This window comes from Hypomesus transpacificus, chromosome 8, assembly GCF_021917145.1.
Source record: "Hypomesus transpacificus isolate Combined female chromosome 8, fHypTra1, whole genome shotgun sequence".
Lineage (NCBI taxonomy): Eukaryota > Metazoa > Chordata > Actinopteri > Osmeriformes > Osmeridae > Hypomesus > Hypomesus transpacificus.
The window spans coordinates 9,027,413-9,048,731 of NC_061067.1; the positions used below are offsets into that span (position 1 = coordinate 9,027,413).

A 21,319-nucleotide genomic window follows, 5' to 3' on the forward strand; every position below is an offset into this window, starting at 1 on the left:
GACGAACATATGAAGGGGAAATACAATTACTGTGTATTGATGGTTTTGCCAGATTCTGCAGTAGGCCCATCTGCAGTTCATATGTCCCCCTTCGTCACAATTCAGACATTTATCACATGGGTCTGATAAATAAAACAGAAAAACAGCTGGATTCCCGTAAATTGTGTGTTTAAGACGTCACAACCACATTGAAGCAAGCGAGTGCAATTGGAAATAGAAGACAATACAGATACCGTATCTAATCCTAAAGCGTTTATTAAACAGTCATTCTACAGCAACGTTTCATGCTGAATACATGAATATACACAAGTGTCTTGCTTAGGTTTGTAAAGTAACTTAGTATGCTATTACATTGTACAACTACCCTCAATGTCGGTTCTTCCTATAGGCGATATAGGCAGTCGCCTAGCCCTCAATATTATTTGAGTATTTAGATTTACAAGTTAATGGGCCAATCTGGTAAATTGCTGCCTAGACAAGATTGTTCAAATTCAGCTACTGTACACTACTGCATGCTGTACACACCAAAATGTCTTAAGCACAGTGAGATGGATAAACTTTCATCGGATTGACACACAACAGCAAGGCAGTTTACCAAGAGCCTAACTTTCCCCTCCACAACACACTTCTAGTTGACCTTTTACAATCAGCTTGTCACAAAATTCATTAACATACTAGAAGCCTATAGTATGTTAGGCTTGAAGTTAAGATTTAACGACAGAGGAAGACATTCAGCACATACACGCTGAATGCACAGGGTATTTACAAATGCAGTTATACAGTTTTCCTGTTCCCAACACCATGTACCTAGAATGTACGTATCCCCTTCAACATGACATACCGTCTGTTGAGACATTTTTCAAACTTCTGATAATGACATAAGGAGCTGAGACCATTCAGACACTTCAGCAGGTTTAAGATCCCTGGTTGACCTAGCTGGGTCGACGTCCGTGGTCATCACTGTATCCCAGATCGTGTTGTTGTAAAGTATCATGGCACATTTGGACAAACGGTGGGTGATGCTGCTGGAACCCTTCAGGACTTCTGTCAGGTGGCTGTGTGTGTGTGTGTGTGTGTGTGAGGGGGGGGAGTCAAGGTCTTGTGTTCAGTAATGCTTGATGAGCCTCCGTCTCTGGGAGGTCTTCCTCAGCAGCCGTCGGTAGTCGTACGGATTGTCCTCCGTCTGGCTCTCGGTGGAGGGCATTCTGGGAACGGAGTGCCTGTCGGCGCGGCTGGGGGAGATAACACGAGACAGAGAGGGGGAGGAAATGAAGGAGAAGACAAAAACAAAGAAAGAGGAAAATCAGAGAAGGAGGAGAGCGCCGTGCAGAGGAATGAGAGCGGGAATGAGAGATGAGGAAGATACAGCAGGGAGGAAAGATATCCTGTGTTTTACTTGCGGTGGTGGCCACATTTATCATTCCTGTCTTAACAGAATGCTTTAAGGGTGAGGCCTTGATTTTCTTTCTTCCAAAAGGTGCTGCGAAATGGGTAAACAATATCTGTATACATTTCCATTTATTTTGTAGTGTATGCAAGCGTATACACCCACACACACACCAACACAAAACAAAAAACTGAGACTGTGATTATATCACCCAGTGCAATGAAGATATACCGTTTGTCTTTGGCTGGTTTGGGGGACTCGGGTTCAGAAAGTGCCCTCTCTCTCGACGGCCTCCTCTCCATAGACTGCCTCCTCTCGGCCACCTGCCTCTGCTCCGTCAGCTGCCTCCGGTCCCTGGACGCTCTCCTGTCGGTGGAGCGCCGGCGGTCCGTCGAAGGCCTCCTCTCCACAGACGTCTTCCTGGAAGAGGCGGTGGAGGCGCGTCTCTCCTTGGGACTGCTGGAGAGGCCCTGGTAGTACTGGTCATCCACGTCCAGCAGCTTCCCAGGACTAAGACGCCACCGACAGCAGGGAGGGCGGGAGGAAAAGGGGGAAAGGGTCAGCCACATAGGCTTGTGTGAACGTACCCATAATGCAACTCCCTTAGGGGAAAACAATGAAGGAGTCCCTCAGCTGTGTTTAGTGCGCCGTTAAACGAGGTCACTGGAGAGTTCCCAACAGGGAGCTGAAGCAGTGTCCATACCGAATATTTTATAACGTTTCATAGCAGGCTGAACGTGATTATAGACTCCCATTACCTCACTATGCCAGCCCTTAGATGAGCTGAGGGAGTGTGTGAAAAGCGTGACCTTACAACCTTTGTTCTTCAGGCGTGGCAGATAGACCCCCTTATAGCTGATGAATCACAGCCTCCCCTCCTCCTCCTTCACTGACAAACTCAGATGGAAATTTCCCCCTCTAGGTTTTTATATCCCTCCTTTTTTATCCATGGGCGTACTGGCTGTGTTACGTAACAGAAAAACAGTAATCTATGGCGCAGGCAAGCCCCACTGCCTACAGACTCCCAAGCGTTCCACCAGCATTATGTCACTGTGTTACACAAACCAAACAAAAGGGATCTGCAATGTTGACCTGAATCACGGCTAGTGAACGCCTTTACGACAGGAAATAATAGAACAGATCTGAGGCTTTATCCATCCCAGGTACCTACTCTATTTTACAGACTTTTTCAGTAGTCATCCATCGTTCCTCATGGCTTTTCTCTGTCTATTTCCCCCACAGTGTTTTACTGTGCTGATTTCCACCATTGCTTTTCCTTACTGGCAGAGTGTCGCTCTCTGTCCTCCTCTTGCCAGCCTGTCTGCCCCCCTGCTTCCCTCCCTCCCACCCCCTCGCTCTCCCCCTCATTCTCTGGGCTGTCAGGCCCAGCTGAAAATGCTATCTCTCCTCCTGACCTTCTCGTCCTTAATGATGCATGTAAACTGCTCCTGTCCATCGCTGGCTTTATTTATCTGCTGACGAGTTATTACCCTTGATGTTTAGAGTCTCATCTTGTCTGTAGCTCACAGTGTGTGTGTGTGTGTGTCTCCAAACTGCGATGACAAAGCACCTGGCCCCCTGCTTGTCCACGAGACCTATCTGTCTACCTGCCTACCTTCGGGAACACCTGTCTTCACCTCTGTAGGTGGGATGCTCACCTTGTGGCCTGTCCAAACAGACACAGACACATATGTACATGCACACACACACACACATTAAAACACACACACACACACTCTCACGCACTCACACTGTATCCAATCCATCCCATGGTGCAACAGCTACACACGTTGAGCACACTACCCCGTAGTCCACACCAGATTAGAAGCAATAATCACTGACTGGCATGTTGACAACTTCAATTCTGTACATCAAATCTTACTTTAACCATTTTCTGCTATGTCAACGTCCAATTTCACTGAACAAACCCAGCAAGGAGGAGGGGAAAGATGAGACTAATTAATTTCATCTTAATAGTGTAACGCTACAGGCCGTTAAGTTTAGAACCACACACTATCCTTATGTTGGCCCTCTGCCACGTCCATTACTGAAGGACACAGTGCCAGCACACAGCAGATCTACACTCCAAAAGCCCCTGCCAGAGAGGCGTTAAAACCAGATGAAATACGGGCCGTCAACTCACCCTTGTTTCCTCGGCCGGCGTTTGTCATCCTGGACAGACCTCTGTAGGAAAAAAGACAAAGAAGAATCCTGTCAATCCAGTTGCATGACCACATACCACTGGCGACTTTAGACCCTTTTTAGGGGCGCTCAAGCACTCCTAAATTTCATCTCAGCACCCCTAAAAAAATAAAATAATAAAATCAAAGTATTATTGTTTATTATCATTTGATGTTGGTAGTTCATGAAGAAAGGGACCGCCTTGGTTTTTTCATTCATTCAATATTTTGCAAAAAAAATACATACATTAATTAATTGTTATCCAATGAAATTAGAGATTATATTAGCAAGATGGTTTAGCACTTTTGCAAGGCAATGTATTCATGTTACATTCTCATTGGGGGCTTAGCACCCCTAAAGGTCTGATCGTAGATTCGCCCCTGCGTCATACAGCTAACTTTATTGGTTCATGATCTTTAATGGATGTAGATTGGTAGATTGGTTGATTGATTGATCGGTTGACTTTATTCATCCCACACTGGGGAAATTCACTGTTACAGCAGCCGATTTAAATAGATAAAAGCTGGCTACTGTGATGAATTGATTAATCGATTTGACTCCTTGACTTCTTGATTAATGATTGGATGATGGGATCAACCGAGTGAGACAAACGGTCTTGGCAGACAAACCTGCTCAGAGAGGGGATCTCCACGACCTACCTTTGCTAGTGTGTGCTGAAAATATCAGGGGAAAATATTTCAACCGACAGTTTAATGTCACCATGAGTCAAGTTCACATTTGCATGTGTATTCATAGAGTTTTATTAATGGATTTTACTTGTTGTTAACTTGGCAAAACAACACAAAAAAGAGAAACTATTGATATTGAATTAACTTACATCCTAAAAAATCCTGTATTATCTTATGCCTGAATTCCTCTTTTAGAACAATGAATTCGCTCATTGACATTCATAGTGTGAATGTCAATACAGTCGCTACTATAGATTTTGATATTAGCTCTGGAATGCAGACAGCTGTAGTATTTTGGTCTGTTAGATAGAGACTCACGTGAATCAGATTGTAATATGTGGCGTCTTCTGGAGTGTTCAGCGTCTTTGGTTGCTGGGTTCTGCGAGGAGTTCGCTGTACCTTCAAATCTACTGAAGAAAAACGAAAAGGAAACAATCAACTCCTTGGTTTTAACTGTTAAAATCAACATCAGTGCAGATTATCACAAAAAATATATACTTGAGAATTGATGGGACGATAATAGCGTGGTTGGGTGACTCTTTCCTTCAACACTTTAGAAAAGGCCTTCTTCTTCTCCTAAAGGAGACATGGAGAGGTGCTTCAGTCCCTGCTGGGAAACCCCTATTTACCTCCCACTGTTCCGCACAACAGGGACTCTGTGCTGCTCGATTGGTGCATTTAGACTTGCCATAAATTAGGCAGGCAGCTTGCAAATAACAACAGGAAGTGCATCAGAGTTTGCTGCAGCATGTTACACTGTAACCTGGCGTTGACTAACTATCTTAATGAACCATGTTGATGTAACAACAACATTGGGTTACATATTATTTTGGGCATTTGAGTATTTGGCAACGGCAGTGCAGTTTTACTCTCTTTCCAGACAATGTACAGCATAGCTTTGGTTGCTACAGTATGATTGATGCGCTTCATTACATGTTTCTAGGAAGTTTTACTATGAGCATGTAGTGAATAGAAGGATGGATTGGTGGTTAGGAGAGAGACTAGAGAGTGTTAAGTCCACAGACTGACCTTTTGAGCCCTAGTGTTCCATTGAGCTGGCCTACAGAATTGAACCCCGGGCCTTAACATCGTTTGAATTTTCCGATCCAGGATCAATCAAAACTCCTCTTGCATGTCAAACACTGTGCCACCTTGGTGACCTACAACTTTCAATTTTCAGTGTTGTATTGAGTGTGATGTTCACGTGTGTATGTGCGTGTGTGTGTGTGTAGAAGTGAATGTCCATGCATGTGTGCTCAATTGTTGTGGTTTTACTGTGTGATTGTGGGCATATTAATGTAGAGGAGTAACGCTAGATTTTAAGATGAAGTCTGACTTCACGCTAGCATCTAATCAATTTTATTCGTCACAGGTGATCATATCATAATATTCCCCTCCATGGTTGGAACATTACATATTCATTTCATGACAATCAATATCCCATCTGCATAACAATGACCTTTGATTCGGTTATTCTTACTCAACCCCTGTCCCACAGGAAATATAGAACGACAAAAAGTCCCGACAGTGCCTGGCTGGCAGAGGGGTGAAAAGTCTGACATTATTGAACACGTCTATTTAAAGGTCACCAATCATTTTCCTCTCCTGAAATAAGTAAGCTAATTTGAAAGACCAACATTGATGTGTGCAGCAATTGTGAGAGCATTTTCTTATGAAACCTGATTACATTTTCATGACCTTTTCCACAAGGTGCAATGTGGCGGTGACATATCCCATAACTTTTTCTATTTAATTACCCATGTAACATATTATGACTATTATGGTTATTTGATAACAAGAAAATCATGATGACAGCTGATTACTGTGTCTAATCGAAGGAGAAAAGATCAAGGAAAAACGGCGCTGAGAAACATTTCTGCTCCTTCTTCAGCCTCTGCAAAATAACACCAAAAATGAGTTCTACTTGTCTTCAGGCAACGGGTGGCACTTTAAAGGTCATGCCTGCCCAAGTTCGGGGATTTCATCATGGAAACTGTGTGTGCGTGTATGTCGTGTGTGTGTATGCACACTGCATGGCCAAACATATGTAGACACCTGGTCATCACGCTTACATGTGCCTGTTGGACACCCCATTCAACCCCCCCCCCTTGCTTTAACAGCTTCCTGTCTTCTGGGAAGGATGGCCACAAAACCACAAACTACTGACTATTTAATGCAGGCGTGTGTGCGTGCTTTTGAGTAACTGTACCCTCTTACCAATGTGGTAGCAGGACGGTCCTCCCCCCCAAAAAACACTCACAGGACAAATAATAAATGCGTGGATGCTGTGGTCTCCAGCTTGGAAAGTCATAATGACAAGCTAACCATGGGTGACATCATAATTACATTTTCCCTGGACACCTGGTAAACCCACGAAGATAATATAATTTCATCTGCCAGCTCGATTTGGCACAAAGCGTCGAGATGCCGCACTTTCACTCTGCAGCTTCCCTCGCCTGCCATCCCAAAGCAATTACACATATCACCGGAGAAAATCTAATGAACAAGGGATCCAAGCTGCAGGGAGAACTTTCTGATGACACATTGTTTCAAGCAGCGCTTCCTGTGTTGACACTTGACATTTCCAGGCTTTTGTGATATAATCAAGTCTCACATGTTGTCCAAAGATCAAGTCGTCACCAGGCACTGCGAGTAAGGACATAACAAAAGCTCTTGTTGCGTGTTGTTTTACAGAACAAGAGGCACAGCTCTGAGGGCAGACGGAAATCGGGGTCTTTTTTTTTTACCTGATGGCTGTTTGACAGGGAGGCCATTGACTGCGTTTCCCTTCACGAACATGCCGTTGCTGTCAGGATTGGACTGATGGGCCAGGATGATCTCGTTTAGCTTCTGCTGGAGGTTCACGTAGTCCTGGGAAACCTTCGTAATCTGTGAGAATTCGACAAAAACAACATGTGTGAATAGGCTCCTCTCAACAAAACACAAGGTGGCTGCTAGCTGTAGTCCACGAGACATGTATTTTCTACTCGTTCACCTCTTTAGAGAAGTCCTCCACCTCCTCCGCCGCTCTCTGAGCGGTGGCCTTGGAGGCTTTCAGGTTCTTCCTGTCTTTGTGGCCTCTGAACTGGCTCTGGATCTTCACGGCGGCCTGCTCCTCCTCGAACGTGTCCCCGTCCGTCTGGGACTCGCTCTCCCCTTTGTGATCCAGCTGGACGTCGGTGACCTCGAGCGTCTCTTCCTCTTCCCGGTTGCCTTCCGTCGTCGGCTCATCGGCCACCGGCTCCACCCTTGTCGTCTTCTCCCCTCCTTCCCTCCCCGCCCTCAGCCTCTTTCTGTCTCGGTGTCCTCTGAAGTTGCTCTGAAGCACCGTCGCCGCTTTCTCTTCGTCCACCTCGGCCTGGCCGTCGGCAGGCGCGCCTTCTTGGGGCTCGGGCCCTCCTTCCTCCTCCTCCGGAACGACCTCCACCCTCGGAGGGTCTTGAGAAGCGGCCTCTTTCTTCTTCTTCTTCTTGGGGATCTTTCCTTCCTCCTCGAGCCGCTTGCGCTCCTTGTGGCCTCTGAAGTTGCTCTGTAGGACCACAGCCGCCTTGGCCTCCTCCTCCACCGGCCCCTGCTCTCCTCCGCCCGCCGACATGCCTGGCGTCTCCTCCTCTTTTGTCTTCTCCACGTCAGCTGGCCGCTCTGTCGCGGACTGCTCTCCCTCTGCCGGGGGACTCTTCCCTTTCTGCTTTCTAGCTGGGATCTTCCCTTCCTCCTCCAGCTTCTTCCTCTCTCTGTGACCCCTGAAGTTGCTCTGAAGGACCGTCGCCGCCTTGGCTTCCTGCTCGGGGTGGACCTCTTCCTCTTCGGCCCCCACCTCTCCTTCCTCGCCTCCCTCTCGCTCCCCGTCCTCCTTCTCCGCATCCCCCTCGTCCGCGACGTCTTCGGCGTCCTCGACGTCGATCTCTTCGCCCACTTCCGTGTGTTCCTCGTCGTCCTCGTCTTCCTCGGCCTTCTCCGTGCCGTCGTCGCTGTCGTCCTCCTCCAAGGGCCCTTCGGCCCCCACTCGCTCCTTCCCTTCCGCGACGGCGGACGGGTCGTCCTCCTCTTCCTCCTCCGGAATAACAGGCTCCAGTCCGCTGGCGTCTCGCTCCGCGTCTGCGGGTGGCGGCAGCAACAACTCATCTCCGCTCCTGGTCTTGTGGCGCTCCCGGAGCTTCTTCCTCTCCTTGTAGCCTCGGTAGTTACTCTGGAGGACCACGGCAGCCTTGGCCTCGTCTTCCTCACCTTCCTCTCCGGCGCCGGGAGTAGAGGGACTCGCCTTTACCTCCTCTTCCACGGCTACCTGGGCCTTCTCTTTCTGTTTAGCCTCCCTGGGAAAAAGTATGTTAGGACTGCAGGCTAATACACAGTTTGCTCATTGGAAAGATATCACTGGTATCAATATTGTGTGTCATGAATTTGTGTCGTGTAGAACAATTCTGGTTGGTGTTACTTTTTTCTTTTGAAGCTTTTCCTCTCCTTGTGTCCTCTGTAATGAGCCTGGATCTTGGCAGCTGCTTTGTTCTTCTCGTCCACCAGCTGCTTGTAGATCTTTTTAGCGAGGTATCCTCGACAAACTAAGAAATAGGACAATGTGACATTGTAATATCCTCCACTGACATGCAAATCTACTCTCATTAGGATGAGGTCTGTGGTGGGAAAAGGTCTGCCACGCCAGCATGCTCTTACCAGCCTGAAACCGGATGATGAAGGCCTCAAACTTGGCTTTGCTTTTATCATCAGCAACTCTTTTCCGAACTTTATGCCCTCTGTAAGCTGGCGGGGATAAAAGTTCAAAAGAAAGAAACACAGATATAATGTTGTGTGGTTGCCTTTCACCGTGTTTGGCAATGTTCTCACAGAGGGATTAGGCATCTGTTGCCATGGGGCTGGATGTACATTAGCTCTGTGGCATCGCTTCAGATTGTGGATCAAAAGGTACCAAGTTCAAATACTGCCTGTATGTTGGGTTGGATGAAAGCGTTTGCTAAATGAGACGTTGTTATTATCCCTGCTGACCTGACTGGAGGACCATAGCACTCTGCTCTCTGCTCTCCAGGGTGCGGCGGTACCGCTTGACTCCCATCCAGCCCCGGACGTAAGCCTGAACCAGAACGATGCGATCTGTTGTGTGTCGCACCATCAGGTTTAGGTGTTCCACATGGTAGTATTTTAGGAACACCTGAGATTCGGAAACAATACGTAATTAGAATAAAACTATACACTTTTTCATCTATGCCACAACCATGCATCAGGGTTTTTATTGTTTACTCATGATTTAACGTTAGACCTGCAGGAACTAAATTCAACTAACATTCAACTAAATTGAATGTCACCATACCTTTGTTTTGCCCAGGGCCCAGTTCTCTAGCTTTGCTTTCTCCAGGATGACTGCACATGTCTCTGGGGTGGCAGCCGGCTCCTCATGGGCACGGAAAGCCAAAATGAAGTATCTGTAAAAGTCCATCATTATTATATCAGGAGTCAATACAATACGGAAAAAAAAGGTATAATTGTGTGGTCCAATAACATATAGCAATAACAGAGAGCAATAAACAGGAACACACATTTTTCATTCGGCAACTCAAATTGATAAAACCACGAACACAAATAACTCTTAATAAATTCACGGCCCCTTAAGTGACTATGTTTCCGCAAAATGCTGACCTCTTGATGAAGTTGGCAAAGACAATACGATGTGAGTATCCCTGTCTGCGGATCTTAGCTGTCTCCAATACCCCGGTGTAGCGCAGCTGCACCATAACCTTCTCCCGGTCAAACTTGCTTGCCTGCCGGTCGTTGTTGGGCTTGATGCAGCGTACAAAGTGAGGCTGTCCAGCCACCATCTTGGAGAGCAGGTCCATTAGAGAGTACTGGAGAACAGGAAGAAGGGGGAGGAAACCATTCGACTTGAGACATCCCTTCATCAAGCTAACCACGAGATCAGGCTACTGTAAGGGGGAAAGACAATTGTTATTTATGTGGAAAGAGGCTGTTTTTGTGTCTTACTCTGAAGTAGGAAGCCACGGTCTGTGTCCGCATGTTGGTGGTCTCTCTAGGGTGATGGCTGCTCTCTCCAGGCTCCCCCTGGTACAAACACACTCAGCTTATCAACAGGACAGGGAAGACAAAGAGCATCATACTGTACATTCTTTTTGGTGTGGCCTTTGGTGGTATGCTTACTGAGTTTGGGGTAATATGTCCGATAGAACATCACCATACAATGCACAGTCACTAATATAAGAAGAAATATGATATTGAATGATATATCAATTTGAGAAAGTATGGATGTTTAAAATGAGAGCTTTTAAGAGTCCCATGAATGCCCAGTGTTTACGTAAACTAATTTAAGATTACATTTGATGTACATAAAAAACAGTTTTAATACATGGTCTCGACCACTGTTTTCTCTGTGTCAAATCAATGGAAAGAAACGTGTGATCTCTTTTTGAAAATCTCCAATCACCATTTGCATATGTATATTGTGCTCAACTGGCACAGCAAGCGTGTGTGTGCGTTCAGAGAAGAGCGTTAATTTCCAAGATGAAGGCTGCAAAAGAGATGCATAAAAAGTGTAAACAATCACTTGCCAAATACTGAGCAAAGTCTACATTTGAGAACTTGCTTTGAGCAATCATCCTACAGTACGTATGGTCAATTAGAAAAGAGCTTCAATCTGTGACGCTTTGACAGATGATAGACATACTTGGAGGGGGGAAAAACTGTGGGGACTTTTCTCATTTAAAAATAGGCATCGTGAAAAAAGATATAATTACAAAATGTTCTCATTTGCAGACCAATACAGCTGGAGCAAATTAGAAATGGAAATTTATGTTAATCTTGGACACAGACAAATATTAACCTTGAGACACTGCACATGTAAGGAACATTTGGCATCATTTTAACAGGTTTTAGTCACAATGCCAAGTACAATGCAACTTCTCAAACAAAACCCCTATAAACAAGAGGTCAGATGAAGTTTCCAGGCGGTCGCTTTCATTTTCCAAGTGTCTTTTACAGACAGGCCCTTTTATGTGCTCTTCTAGGTCACATTTTTTAATATGCAGTATAAAGGAAAAGCATTCGCAAGCCCCTCAAAGCCAGTAGATTGCTGTGAAGTGTACAAATTGCCTCTAGTCTAAACCTTAGTCAAAATGACAATGACTTCAAATTACACTAGTGGTTTTGTATTTTTAGTTCATCCACTTTTGTATACTGTTACTAATGCTAACTTTTATTATTAATAATTGTTGGTTGGAAATGAAAGGAGCATACAAAAAGATGAGAACTGTTGGAAACCTCATATGACCGTTACTTCATTCCAAGGGCGTACTGCAAATAAAGCAGACCGTTTTTCTGAGCTTAATCTAATAGCAAAAGGCCAGTCAGATACACACACGTTCGGCTAAAGACAAGTGCTCTAAGTCTCACTTCTTTGACTAATTTACTACTGTAAATAACCAAAGGGCACTAGGGATACTTGGGGTCCAGAGGAGAAACATCTACTGTGGGTCTATTCTAGGGGTTTTGCCATTCATTACCTCACTGATTGACATAGAACTAAACAAAGGAAGTACTCCCATCTTTTTATGGAAAAATGCAAAAAGAAAGGACGAGAGAAGGGAGACATGCTTTCTGATTAGACAGAACAGAAAACATCACAATCCATTATGTCCAATACACTTTGGTGCCTGTGTCACAGAATACACACAGGATGTGATATACAGTATATCGAATAGTAAGAAAGACATCAAGAGGCAACAAGCAAATCGCTTGTTGGAAAACATTTGAAAGAGATGAATGAATTCCTTGTTTTCTCCCAGTACCTTGGCAAAATTAATGGTGCGTTGAGGGGTTCGAAGCGTATGGGCTGTGGTCATGGCTTTCCCCTTGGTGTGGGCCAAGTTGCCTGGAAGATGGAGAATGAGACAGAGCAGATATGAGAATCATTGAAGCGACCATGACAGCTGGCTGGCTTTCTCCGGGTGAAACATTTGGCTTAGTTGAATGTTTTTTACCAACTATGTTTTATCAACACCAGAATGTATCTGATTTTAAACTAATGAAGCAGAAAATTCTGGGCAATCACATGGGTGTCAACCGCAAATAAATAATATTGTGGGTGAGGGATTTGGGGGAGTAAATATTAGATTACTCCTACTTAGTAGGAGAAGGTAGCAGAAATCAAAGATTGCTCTGTTAGCAACTGCTAAACCGTAGTCAATCTTTGAACATGGAGCATTTGATCATGTTAGCTTTGATGAGGTCAGTTTCATGATGCCCTCAAGGTGCAGGAGGCGAGTCATGGGCCGTTGCTTATCAAAACAGCTTTAGGGGGATTAAAGGGTCATTAGCCAATCATGGCTGACCATTTGGTTTAATCACAGTTAGTCAAGTTCTCTGACCACGCCGGTTACTCACGCTGGAAGGGCCAGCTTTTCGCAACAAAAGCCTGGCTTCCAGTAACCTGAGATTGCACTGGAAAGAGCCAGAGTCACCATTTTTTCTCACTCTGCAGTGCAGGTAATACAAACTGCTCTCCAAACTTGTCCAGTCACTGGCAATGTCTAAGACAGGCTAACGCAAATTAAGTTAAGTATCTGAAGTAGGAGGTGGAACATTTAACATTCGCAAGACTACTGAAGTAGGATATGTCTTACAAAGTAAATCAGTCTTACAAGATTCCGGGGTTCTCAAAGTAGCTAACATATGAATTACTGGAAGTTTGATCTGTTTTGAAATGCTAAACGCTGATTTGCCTCGATGGGTGCTTACCAGTCTTAGTGAGAGGATGGGTGACCAGTTTGCGGATCAGCTCATTTTCTGAGGACCTCAGCAGGAGAACTATATCAGCAGGGAGAGTATCTCTGTTTTTAGCCAGGAAGCCTCCAGCGTTATAAATCACCTGCAAGAATACAACCACAGTCATTTTCGCTGCCAGTGCAGTGAGGAATGTCACTTGATAAGATTGATTTAAAACAACATGCTGATTACTTAAGTTATTAGATAAACATGATCATACTCAGTCAGATGTACTTGTGCTTTTGCACTCCGCTTATATATGTCAGGTGGAGACATGTTTGACAGGACAAAATCACCTTTCCAGCATAGTGGTGAATGCCGAAGCCAAGGTCTACTCTCTTTGGTCTCCAGAAGTTCTTGGACTTCAGGTTGTCTTCAAACTTTTCTGCAATAACAAACCCAAGGTCAGGCTGGTTTATTAACTATTCCAAGCAATTCAAGATTCAATGAGTGACAGCTGTGCAGAAATAGATTTCTTTGTCATTTTTCAAATACAATTTACATTCCACAATTTTCATAAGAACTTTAAGGTTTTTCTAAATCCTCCACTGAAGTCATTCAAAAGTATGAGCTATGTAGCTTCATTTATTAAAATGTATGTAAACTAAGATTGTGAAAGACAAGTGTGTTTCCAGGGGCCGTGCATTCAACGCAGGAAAGGCATTGGTGCGGTTTAGTTTAATCCTGCCTTATGCCATTGTTGTGGTGCTCGATGTTACACAAGCGTCGATGGTTGTACTGGAGACTTGCCTACGAGCGTCTGGTCGGTGGCCTGAGGGAAGCGGCTCTCCTCGTCCAGCAGAGAAAGCATGCCCATGGGCTTCTGCAGGAACAGATCCAGGAGAGGCCGGTTGTCCTCGTACTCTATCACCCGGGCATCCACATCCTCGTTCAGGTACTCATCCTGAAGGACACAGAAACCCCCACAGGGTGTGTGTAAGTGTGCGTGTGTGTGGGGGGGGGGGGGGGGGGGGGGGGGGGACAAGGATGAAAATATGCCCTGCTGAAAATTCGCGAACTCGGATTTTCGTGTTTTTGTGTGTGTGTGTTCCGTATCTTGAAGCTAACAGAATCAGATGAAGCCGAGCACCTGTGAAAGTGTCGACGGTGAGTTAGCAACGCCACAAGGCCCACCCAGCCCCTCCCCAGGAATGTGACACAGGGGGACAAGCACCTCAGCCCTGATGGCCACCAGGTTCCCCCGGAACAACCACACGCTGAGGCAGATGTGGCGAGGCGTGGCGAGGCCACAGGAGCAGAGGCCCCACACAGGAGCCGTCTGTGACATTTCTAATCTGGATGGCACTGCTGCTGAAAGGATTCCCGTCGCTTAATAAATCACAAATTTAAAAGAAACACCAGCGTCTACATGTGGCATCTGCATACAGACCAAATCATTAGATTCAGCAGATGCCTACGCGGATCATGAAAGCACAAAACACAACATGTACACCGATGACTGTCTTGAAGGAACGAACATTATAAATGATATACTGTCCACAGTCTGGCTGGTTGTCTGATAGGTAGGATGCAGTTACAGAAGCCGTTTGAAAAGCCTTCATGCTGAGCCTATACTGTACAGAACTGAATACAGAGCTTTACATATCTGGGCCTCTTGCCAGACTATACCCCAGAGTAAGCTTCAGTCCCACACTAACTGTCTCCAACTCCTAATTGACCCTCATTGCTGATGATTTATGAAGCGTCTCTGTGGGTGAGACTAAAGCATTTAACATAAGCAAACTGTTCTCTGCCCCGGAGGCACGGCACCCCCAGGAGACCAGCGCCGGGGAATTGCAACCCCCTTACTCGGCTTGCCTTCAAAAAGACGCACAAAACGGGAGCACACTTCACCCTTGCTGAGTCCTGTAAAGTGCGAGGCGACAAACAATGATGTGTTGTCACCATTCAGATTGAAATGAGGTAGTTCCAAGGTGAAAATTGACTTTAAAACAGGCTTCCCAGGTGGTTGTCACCCATTCAAGACTTTATTCATGGGATTTTGGAGGCTACGATGTGAAAGACAGGGAGCTGTACCTGCTCCCAGGCGAATATGTGCTGGTTGAAGTAAAACTGGATCTGCTCGTTGGCAATGTTGATGCAGAGCTGCTCGAAAGAATTCTTCTTGAAGTTCTCGAAGCCAAAGATGTCCAGGATGCCAATGTTCAGACCCTTGTCCTCCTCCTCCCTGGTCGAGGTCAGCGAAAAAAAGAAAGTCAGAAGAGGATTTATTATGAGTCACCACTGTTATTGTAGTTATATCTGTAATGAGGCTAGTTTAGGAGGATGCACACACGCAAAACACTCCCCCTCGCCCTTCCTCCCAAACGTGACCCCCTCCCCCCCGTCCCCCTCGCTGTCTCACCCCTGCTGGCTGTCGTGTCGCAGCAGGCTGTTGATGCGGTTGACGATCCAGCTGAAGAGGCGTCCATACAGGGCCTTGCCCATGGCGTCCCTCACCTCAGAGGCCTTCTCCACCGTGTTGGGCCGGACGATGGTCTCCCCGCGAGCCACCACGCAGTGGGACGTCAGGGCCTCCTGGAGCTCGTCTGAGCGGATGCACAGCAGGGAGGCCGCTGAGGACACACACACAGACGCACACACACATTTACACATGCGCACACACACACGTACACATGCGCACACACACACGTACACATGCGCGCACACACACACGTACACATGCGCACACACAGACACATGCACACACGCACACATGCACACAGACGTGTAAGCACACACACAGAGACACGTATGCAAACACACATACAGATGGACAAACGCACAATACACAATTTAGAGTACATCAACCATAACATATGCACACATACTGGTAGAACTATAAGCACATACACCCACAGACTGTGACACAACCACCCCTACTACCATGTTCTCCATTATGTTAACTGACCCCCTCCCATTCTCACCTCCCCCATCCCCTCCCCCCCACCTTCCCATCTCACCGTTCTCCAGGACAGCAATGTTGGAGATGTTACTCTTGTCGGTTTGGTGCTCAGACACCACGGAGGCAAATTCAATGTCCCCTGAATTCAAGATGGCAGCCAGGGTGCTGTACACGCTGCCCAGTTCCTAAGACATCAAAAGGCAGAGAATAGGTCTCATGGCGTATAAGACCGTGGTCGACTGCAGTTAATCAAAACAATTCAATAATACCATATGTCATACAAAGAAGCTCTATGAGAATGCCTGCTAGACGTGGTCACGGTCCACAGTATGAAATGATCACAGCCTTCGTGCACTAGTGGAATTTCTGTCACTGTGTCTGTCTGATTTCTCTGGAGCCCCTAAGCTATGCCATGTCCTATATGTCACGCTGACGAGTGTCACTAACACTCAGAATTTCCCTGCTCTCTCTAGAGCCTGCTGCAGTGCTAGCACGGTTTAGCATTGATGCTGTCATCAGAGACGCTTTTAAGATCCACCATGTATTTGTGTGCGTGAGAAGAAGATGATGTACTTAGCTTCACCAGCTAAGTGCCCACTGATCACAGGCATAAGTGTTATTGGCGTGCTCGTGCAAGAAGCGTCCAGTGATTCACAGCACCCAGGGTCTTTCATTGGCTTCATCGAACTGTCTGATTCCAAGGATGACTGCACATGCTCACAACATGACGTCATGGTTTCTTACATAATTTTCTGGGTGAGCTGTGATTACTGAACTTGAAAATGCTTCCATTTTCTTAGAGGGCATCTGCCTGGCGTCTTACACGCTCACTGCACAGCGTGTATCAGTTCATCAAAATCTCTTTTCCTCTGTATTCTGGCATCCCCATTATTTCCCCCTCTCCTAGATGAAGTAGACTGAGTACATATGGGCCATTTGCGCCTGAAAAGGAATGTAATTGAACTTGGTCTGTTCATGCAAATGACTATCCATTCTAAAACAATAGAGAATTGAATCCCCAACCCCAGAGTACCAGATGTAGCCCTAACCCTAACTCATAGAAATCGTATAAAACGCTGATCCTGTCATTGATGAAGGCTGTGTGTATAACCGTGTGACAGGGTGTGTAGCCTTGATTCCAGACCTATGATGTGGTCTACTAATCAGTAATTGACCCAGTGTTCAGTACCTCCAGAGTAAAACCAATGACTTTGAAACACTGCTCCACCGCATCAAATTGCTCCTTGTAGAAGGTGCTGCTCACAATGTCAGGCCCTAATTTAATATGCTCGTTGCACAGATACCTTGGGGAGATAAGAGAAACAAATGCACAAATAAGGTCAAGATTAGGGGGTGTGCCGGGAAGTCAAAGACTATCTAAAACTGGAAGGTGAATTACGGTAGTGAACAGGGACAAGGAAGGAGCTGTCCTCTGCTTACTTGGGGGTTTTGCTGTCCGAGAGCTTGTAGTGGGCTAGCTTCTTCCTCTCAGCCAGACCAGCGTAGATGTAGTTGAAGATGTGGAAGTTCTTCTCCCCCCTGCGTGGATGGACATACACAAACGTCTGTTGTTAGAACATTTCTGAATGTGGAAAATATGAGATTGAGGCCAACATTTGCATAATCTTTCCCTTCCCTCACAAACTCTTTTTGGATGTCAAGGTTTTGGGGGTGTTCTCTGGGATATAAGCCCATTAGTCTCCTATTTTATTTTTTACTTTGACCACAAGAATCATAAGTCCAATAAAGTGCACTAAACCTTTCACCCTCCAGCTATTTCGTCATAGTGTCCTCCTTGAAGTCCCCATGAGGAGATTTGCAGGCCTTGAATCTTTGATCAAACAGGAAATAAGCCAGCCCTTCCACTTGACCCTGTGTGCTCCCCTCACCAAGATGAAATACAAGGATGATGAAGTGCACGGAAAAGGCAAATGTCACCCGCCTCGGAAGAACAGACGGAGCACATCACACACCCAGAGTAACACTCACTCACTCAAACAGTCACTCAAACAGTCATACAATGTGAAAACTCACACAGATCCTTGACCACACAGACTGGGGGAAATATCACACCACACGAGCGATTCCCTTTGAACACAGACATTGACCAGTACACACAGGTACGGTCAGGTACGGTCAGGTACGGTCAGGTACGGTCAGGTACACACAGGTATGGTCAGGTACGGTCAGGTACGGTCAGGTACACACAGGTACGGTCAGGTACGGTCAGGTACGGTCAGGTACACACAGGTACGGTCAGGTACGGTCATGTACAGTCAGGTACGGTCAGGTACGGTCAGGTACGGTCGCTCACTGTCAAATGAAGGCCCTGCAATGGCAGTCACTTACACAGCCTGGTGAATCACGCGGGATTTCTCCAGAAGGTATTCCGATATCTGTGCTCCGACGACGGTTCCCCCGCTTGTGAACTTCATCTCCAGATACTTCCCAAAGCGGCTGGAGTTGTCGTTGATCGCCGTGCAAGCGTTCCCAAAAGCCTCCACCAAGTTGTTGACCAGCAGAATCTTTTCCTGCAGGGTCCTATTGTTGGCCTGTAAACACAAAAGAAACACTGTCAGCACGTAGGCTGAAAATCAACATTCGATGTGAAAACAACTCAGAAACACGTGCATCCTGTCCTTCTTTCCCATCAAGTTCCCAAACTTTCATGCCATAAACATTCGTTTTGACACATTGTAAAAACCTTTAGCCTGAGCAACATCTGGTTTGACACAATTGAAGGGCGTGACCTTGCTGCGAGAAACACTCAAATGGAATATTGTCCTGTGTTCTAGACGTGTTCTGCTGCTGATGAATCACCTTGCCCAGCACAGTGAGCTGCTGGACCAGCAGGTGGGCACTCTCTGTCTTCCCTGCTCCACTCTCCCCGCTAATTACGATGCACTGCACCCAGAACAGAGAGAAGACACGAGGCTGTTACGAACCCCTGATGTAACACACTCCAAACAAAACAGAGACAAGACAAAGATCTATTACAGAACCAACCTGATGTAACCCACTCCAAACAAAACAGAGACAAGACACAGGTAATAGCTGTTACAAAACCAGACTGATGTAATCACACACCAAACAATGAGTTGAAGTCTTTTTTTTTTACCTGATCTGCATTGTATGTCACCATGGACTGGTAAGCAATGTCTGCAACGGCAAAGATATGTGGAGGGTTGGCAGTGCGCTTGGCCCCTATGTACATCTTAGTGTACTGTGGTGGAAGAAGAGAAGAACACGGTTTAGAACAAGCTTTGGATCTTACGTCGTTACGAGAACAGGCAATGCATTTCGATAAGACGCTGAATGACAAATCTATCCACCGGCCACAGTTACTTTCCAGGAACTACAGCCTTATCACTTCCTGTTTCAAAGAGAAGACCAAAGTAACCATGGTAACACAGAGACAGGGTACATTTACATTTAGTCATTTAGCAGACGCTCTTATCCAGAGCGACTTACAGTAAGTACAGGGACATTCCCCTCGAGGCAAGTAGGGTGAAGTGCCTTGCCCAAGGACACAACGTCATTTGGCAAGGCCGGGAATCGAACCAACAACCTTCTGATTAATATCCCGACTTCCTAACCGCTCAGCCATCTGACCCCATCTGACACCCACCCATCTGACACCCACCTCGGAGCCGTAGATGTCCATCTTGTGGAAAGGGTTGACAGCGATGAGGATGTCTCCCACATACGTGTAGATGTGGTCCACTGTGTAGCGACCCTGAAGCTGCTCTGTCACGGCATTCTGAGGGGAAACAACTACTTTTAAGAAAGCCTCCCGAGCTCAAATGTATCAATGTTAAAATGCTATGAGAAAAAGTTCTTTCAAAGACACACTTAAATATCTCCCCTTTTTTGCACAGTATAAATGGGCCTGGATATTTTTGGTGTATGTATTGATGTATTATTAATGCGTTTTGTAAATGTATTTGTAGTTTTATTGATGAATAACGCGATCAGTACGAAAACAATGAACAATGAATCATGTCCGTCCTACTTCCATCAAACTATGGCTCCATACATTCTCCCCTCCTCCTTCTGTCAGTTCAGACAGGTACATCAACAAACCCAGCTCTCCCCCTCCTCCCCACCACACACGGCCTGTCTCCCTCCTGAAGGATGGGCAAAATATCCGTTGGCTACCGAGCGATTTGTATCGTTCAATACGTCAATGGAGAACCTGGTATTGATAAATCACCCCACATGCATTTGTGACAAATAAAGCTATTTTCCAATTCAACTCACATCAGAGTGGAACCTTAGGACAATAGAAGCACTATACCACCCACTGGTGATTTTTATACAGTATATTTTCCATTGTTTATCTTAGAAGGACAATAAATGATTGTATTGTATTAAAAGATTGTGTACTTATGTACTTTGTTTTTACCCTCCTTTCAATATTGTGGACACTGTGTGTGCATTTTGTGAAATGATGTATGTTACTATTGTTTGTGTTTGTGTTTTAACAAACCGACAAATAGAGTTGAACTTATTCACTATATGAATGACATTTGTACACATGACGTGTCCAATTCTAAGGTATTCAGGAAGCAGGAAGGAACGTATTGGTTTACCTCATCAAGCACCTCCAGGGTCGCAAGGTCGTCCACTTCATTGGGGGTGGGGCTTGATGAATTCATGTAGCTGCCTTTCTTCGTGTGAATACGCTCATGTCTACACAAAGAAATGATAACGAAAATGTTTTCTCACACTGAGAAATACATGGCATCTGAAAGAGCGAAATGTAAGACAGCTATATGCACTCTTTTGTTTTAAGATGTTAGCATGATCACAATTAGTCATTTTGCACAATGATTTCATCCCTTCCTAACTCTCCAAGCTCTCTACATATATTTCCACACTTCCTAAAATCACACCTACTGTAAACAAATCTACTAAAACCTATCAGCATGAAAACCAAATCGATCTAAAACGACTGTAGACCTAAACAGTAGACCAAAACAAGAGAACCCAGTGACATCCTGTGTTTGGGCCAATCAGAATACAGCTCCTCCCCTCTGCGTCCTGAGAGGACCTCAGGGCTAACTGTCTGTTTCCTGTTGTTGACGAAGGCTGCACTCACAACATTTGAGCTTCAGTGGATCTTAACCTATCTTCTTTAAACCGTCTCCCATATTTACAGGTCTCTATTCATACTGTTTATCTGGCCAGACAGCACGCAACCATATGTCTTTCCACCTGGACAAGGACAAGCAGCCTTAGCACAGCGTGGTGTTATCCTCCACCTGACCCCAGAGAGACCTTTGTCTGACCGGCCTCACCAAGACCAGGACCTCAACCCAAGTCAGATGCTTTTGTGTCGCTGTGGAACCATGTCTCTGTTAGCGACAGCGT

The 21,319-nt window shown here is 45.8% G+C and overlaps 1 protein-coding gene across 2 annotated transcripts in view; it reads right to left on the reverse strand.

Moving 5' to 3' along the window:
* Window positions 1-244: 244 nt before the first annotated feature.
* myo3a (myosin IIIA) overlaps window positions 245-21,319 on the reverse strand; it is a 43,929-nt gene continuing 22,854 nt past the window's right edge. For both annotated transcript variants that reach the window (XM_047024069.1, XM_047024070.1), the window contains 26 exons: window positions 20,539-20,638; window positions 19,590-19,706; window positions 19,065-19,169; window positions 18,767-18,850; window positions 18,296-18,498; window positions 17,387-17,485; window positions 17,136-17,250; window positions 16,005-16,131; window positions 15,407-15,617; window positions 15,079-15,229; window positions 13,792-13,945; window positions 13,338-13,426; window positions 13,015-13,144; window positions 12,066-12,148; window positions 10,249-10,326; window positions 9,907-10,112; window positions 9,581-9,692; window positions 9,259-9,421; window positions 8,929-9,015; window positions 8,693-8,816; window positions 7,253-8,570; window positions 7,005-7,146; window positions 4,576-4,667; window positions 3,531-3,571; window positions 1,619-1,897; window positions 245-1,232 (listed from right to left, as the gene is read on the reverse strand). In XM_047024069.1, the coding sequence (XP_046880025.1) occupies window positions 1,106-1,232; window positions 1,619-1,897; window positions 3,531-3,571; window positions 4,576-4,667; window positions 7,005-7,146; window positions 7,253-8,570; window positions 8,693-8,816; window positions 8,929-9,015; window positions 9,259-9,421; window positions 9,581-9,692; window positions 9,907-10,112; window positions 10,249-10,326; window positions 12,066-12,148; window positions 13,015-13,144; window positions 13,338-13,426; window positions 13,792-13,945; window positions 15,079-15,229; window positions 15,407-15,617; window positions 16,005-16,131; window positions 17,136-17,250; window positions 17,387-17,485; window positions 18,296-18,498; window positions 18,767-18,850; window positions 19,065-19,169; window positions 19,590-19,706; window positions 20,539-20,638 (4,537 nt within the window). In that variant the 3' untranslated portion in view covers window positions 245-1,105. The remainder of the gene's footprint in view (window positions 1,233-1,618; window positions 1,898-3,530; window positions 3,572-4,575; window positions 4,668-7,004; window positions 7,147-7,252; window positions 8,571-8,692; window positions 8,817-8,928; window positions 9,016-9,258; window positions 9,422-9,580; window positions 9,693-9,906; window positions 10,113-10,248; window positions 10,327-12,065; window positions 12,149-13,014; window positions 13,145-13,337; window positions 13,427-13,791; window positions 13,946-15,078; window positions 15,230-15,406; window positions 15,618-16,004; window positions 16,132-17,135; window positions 17,251-17,386; window positions 17,486-18,295; window positions 18,499-18,766; window positions 18,851-19,064; window positions 19,170-19,589; window positions 19,707-20,538; window positions 20,639-21,319) is intronic.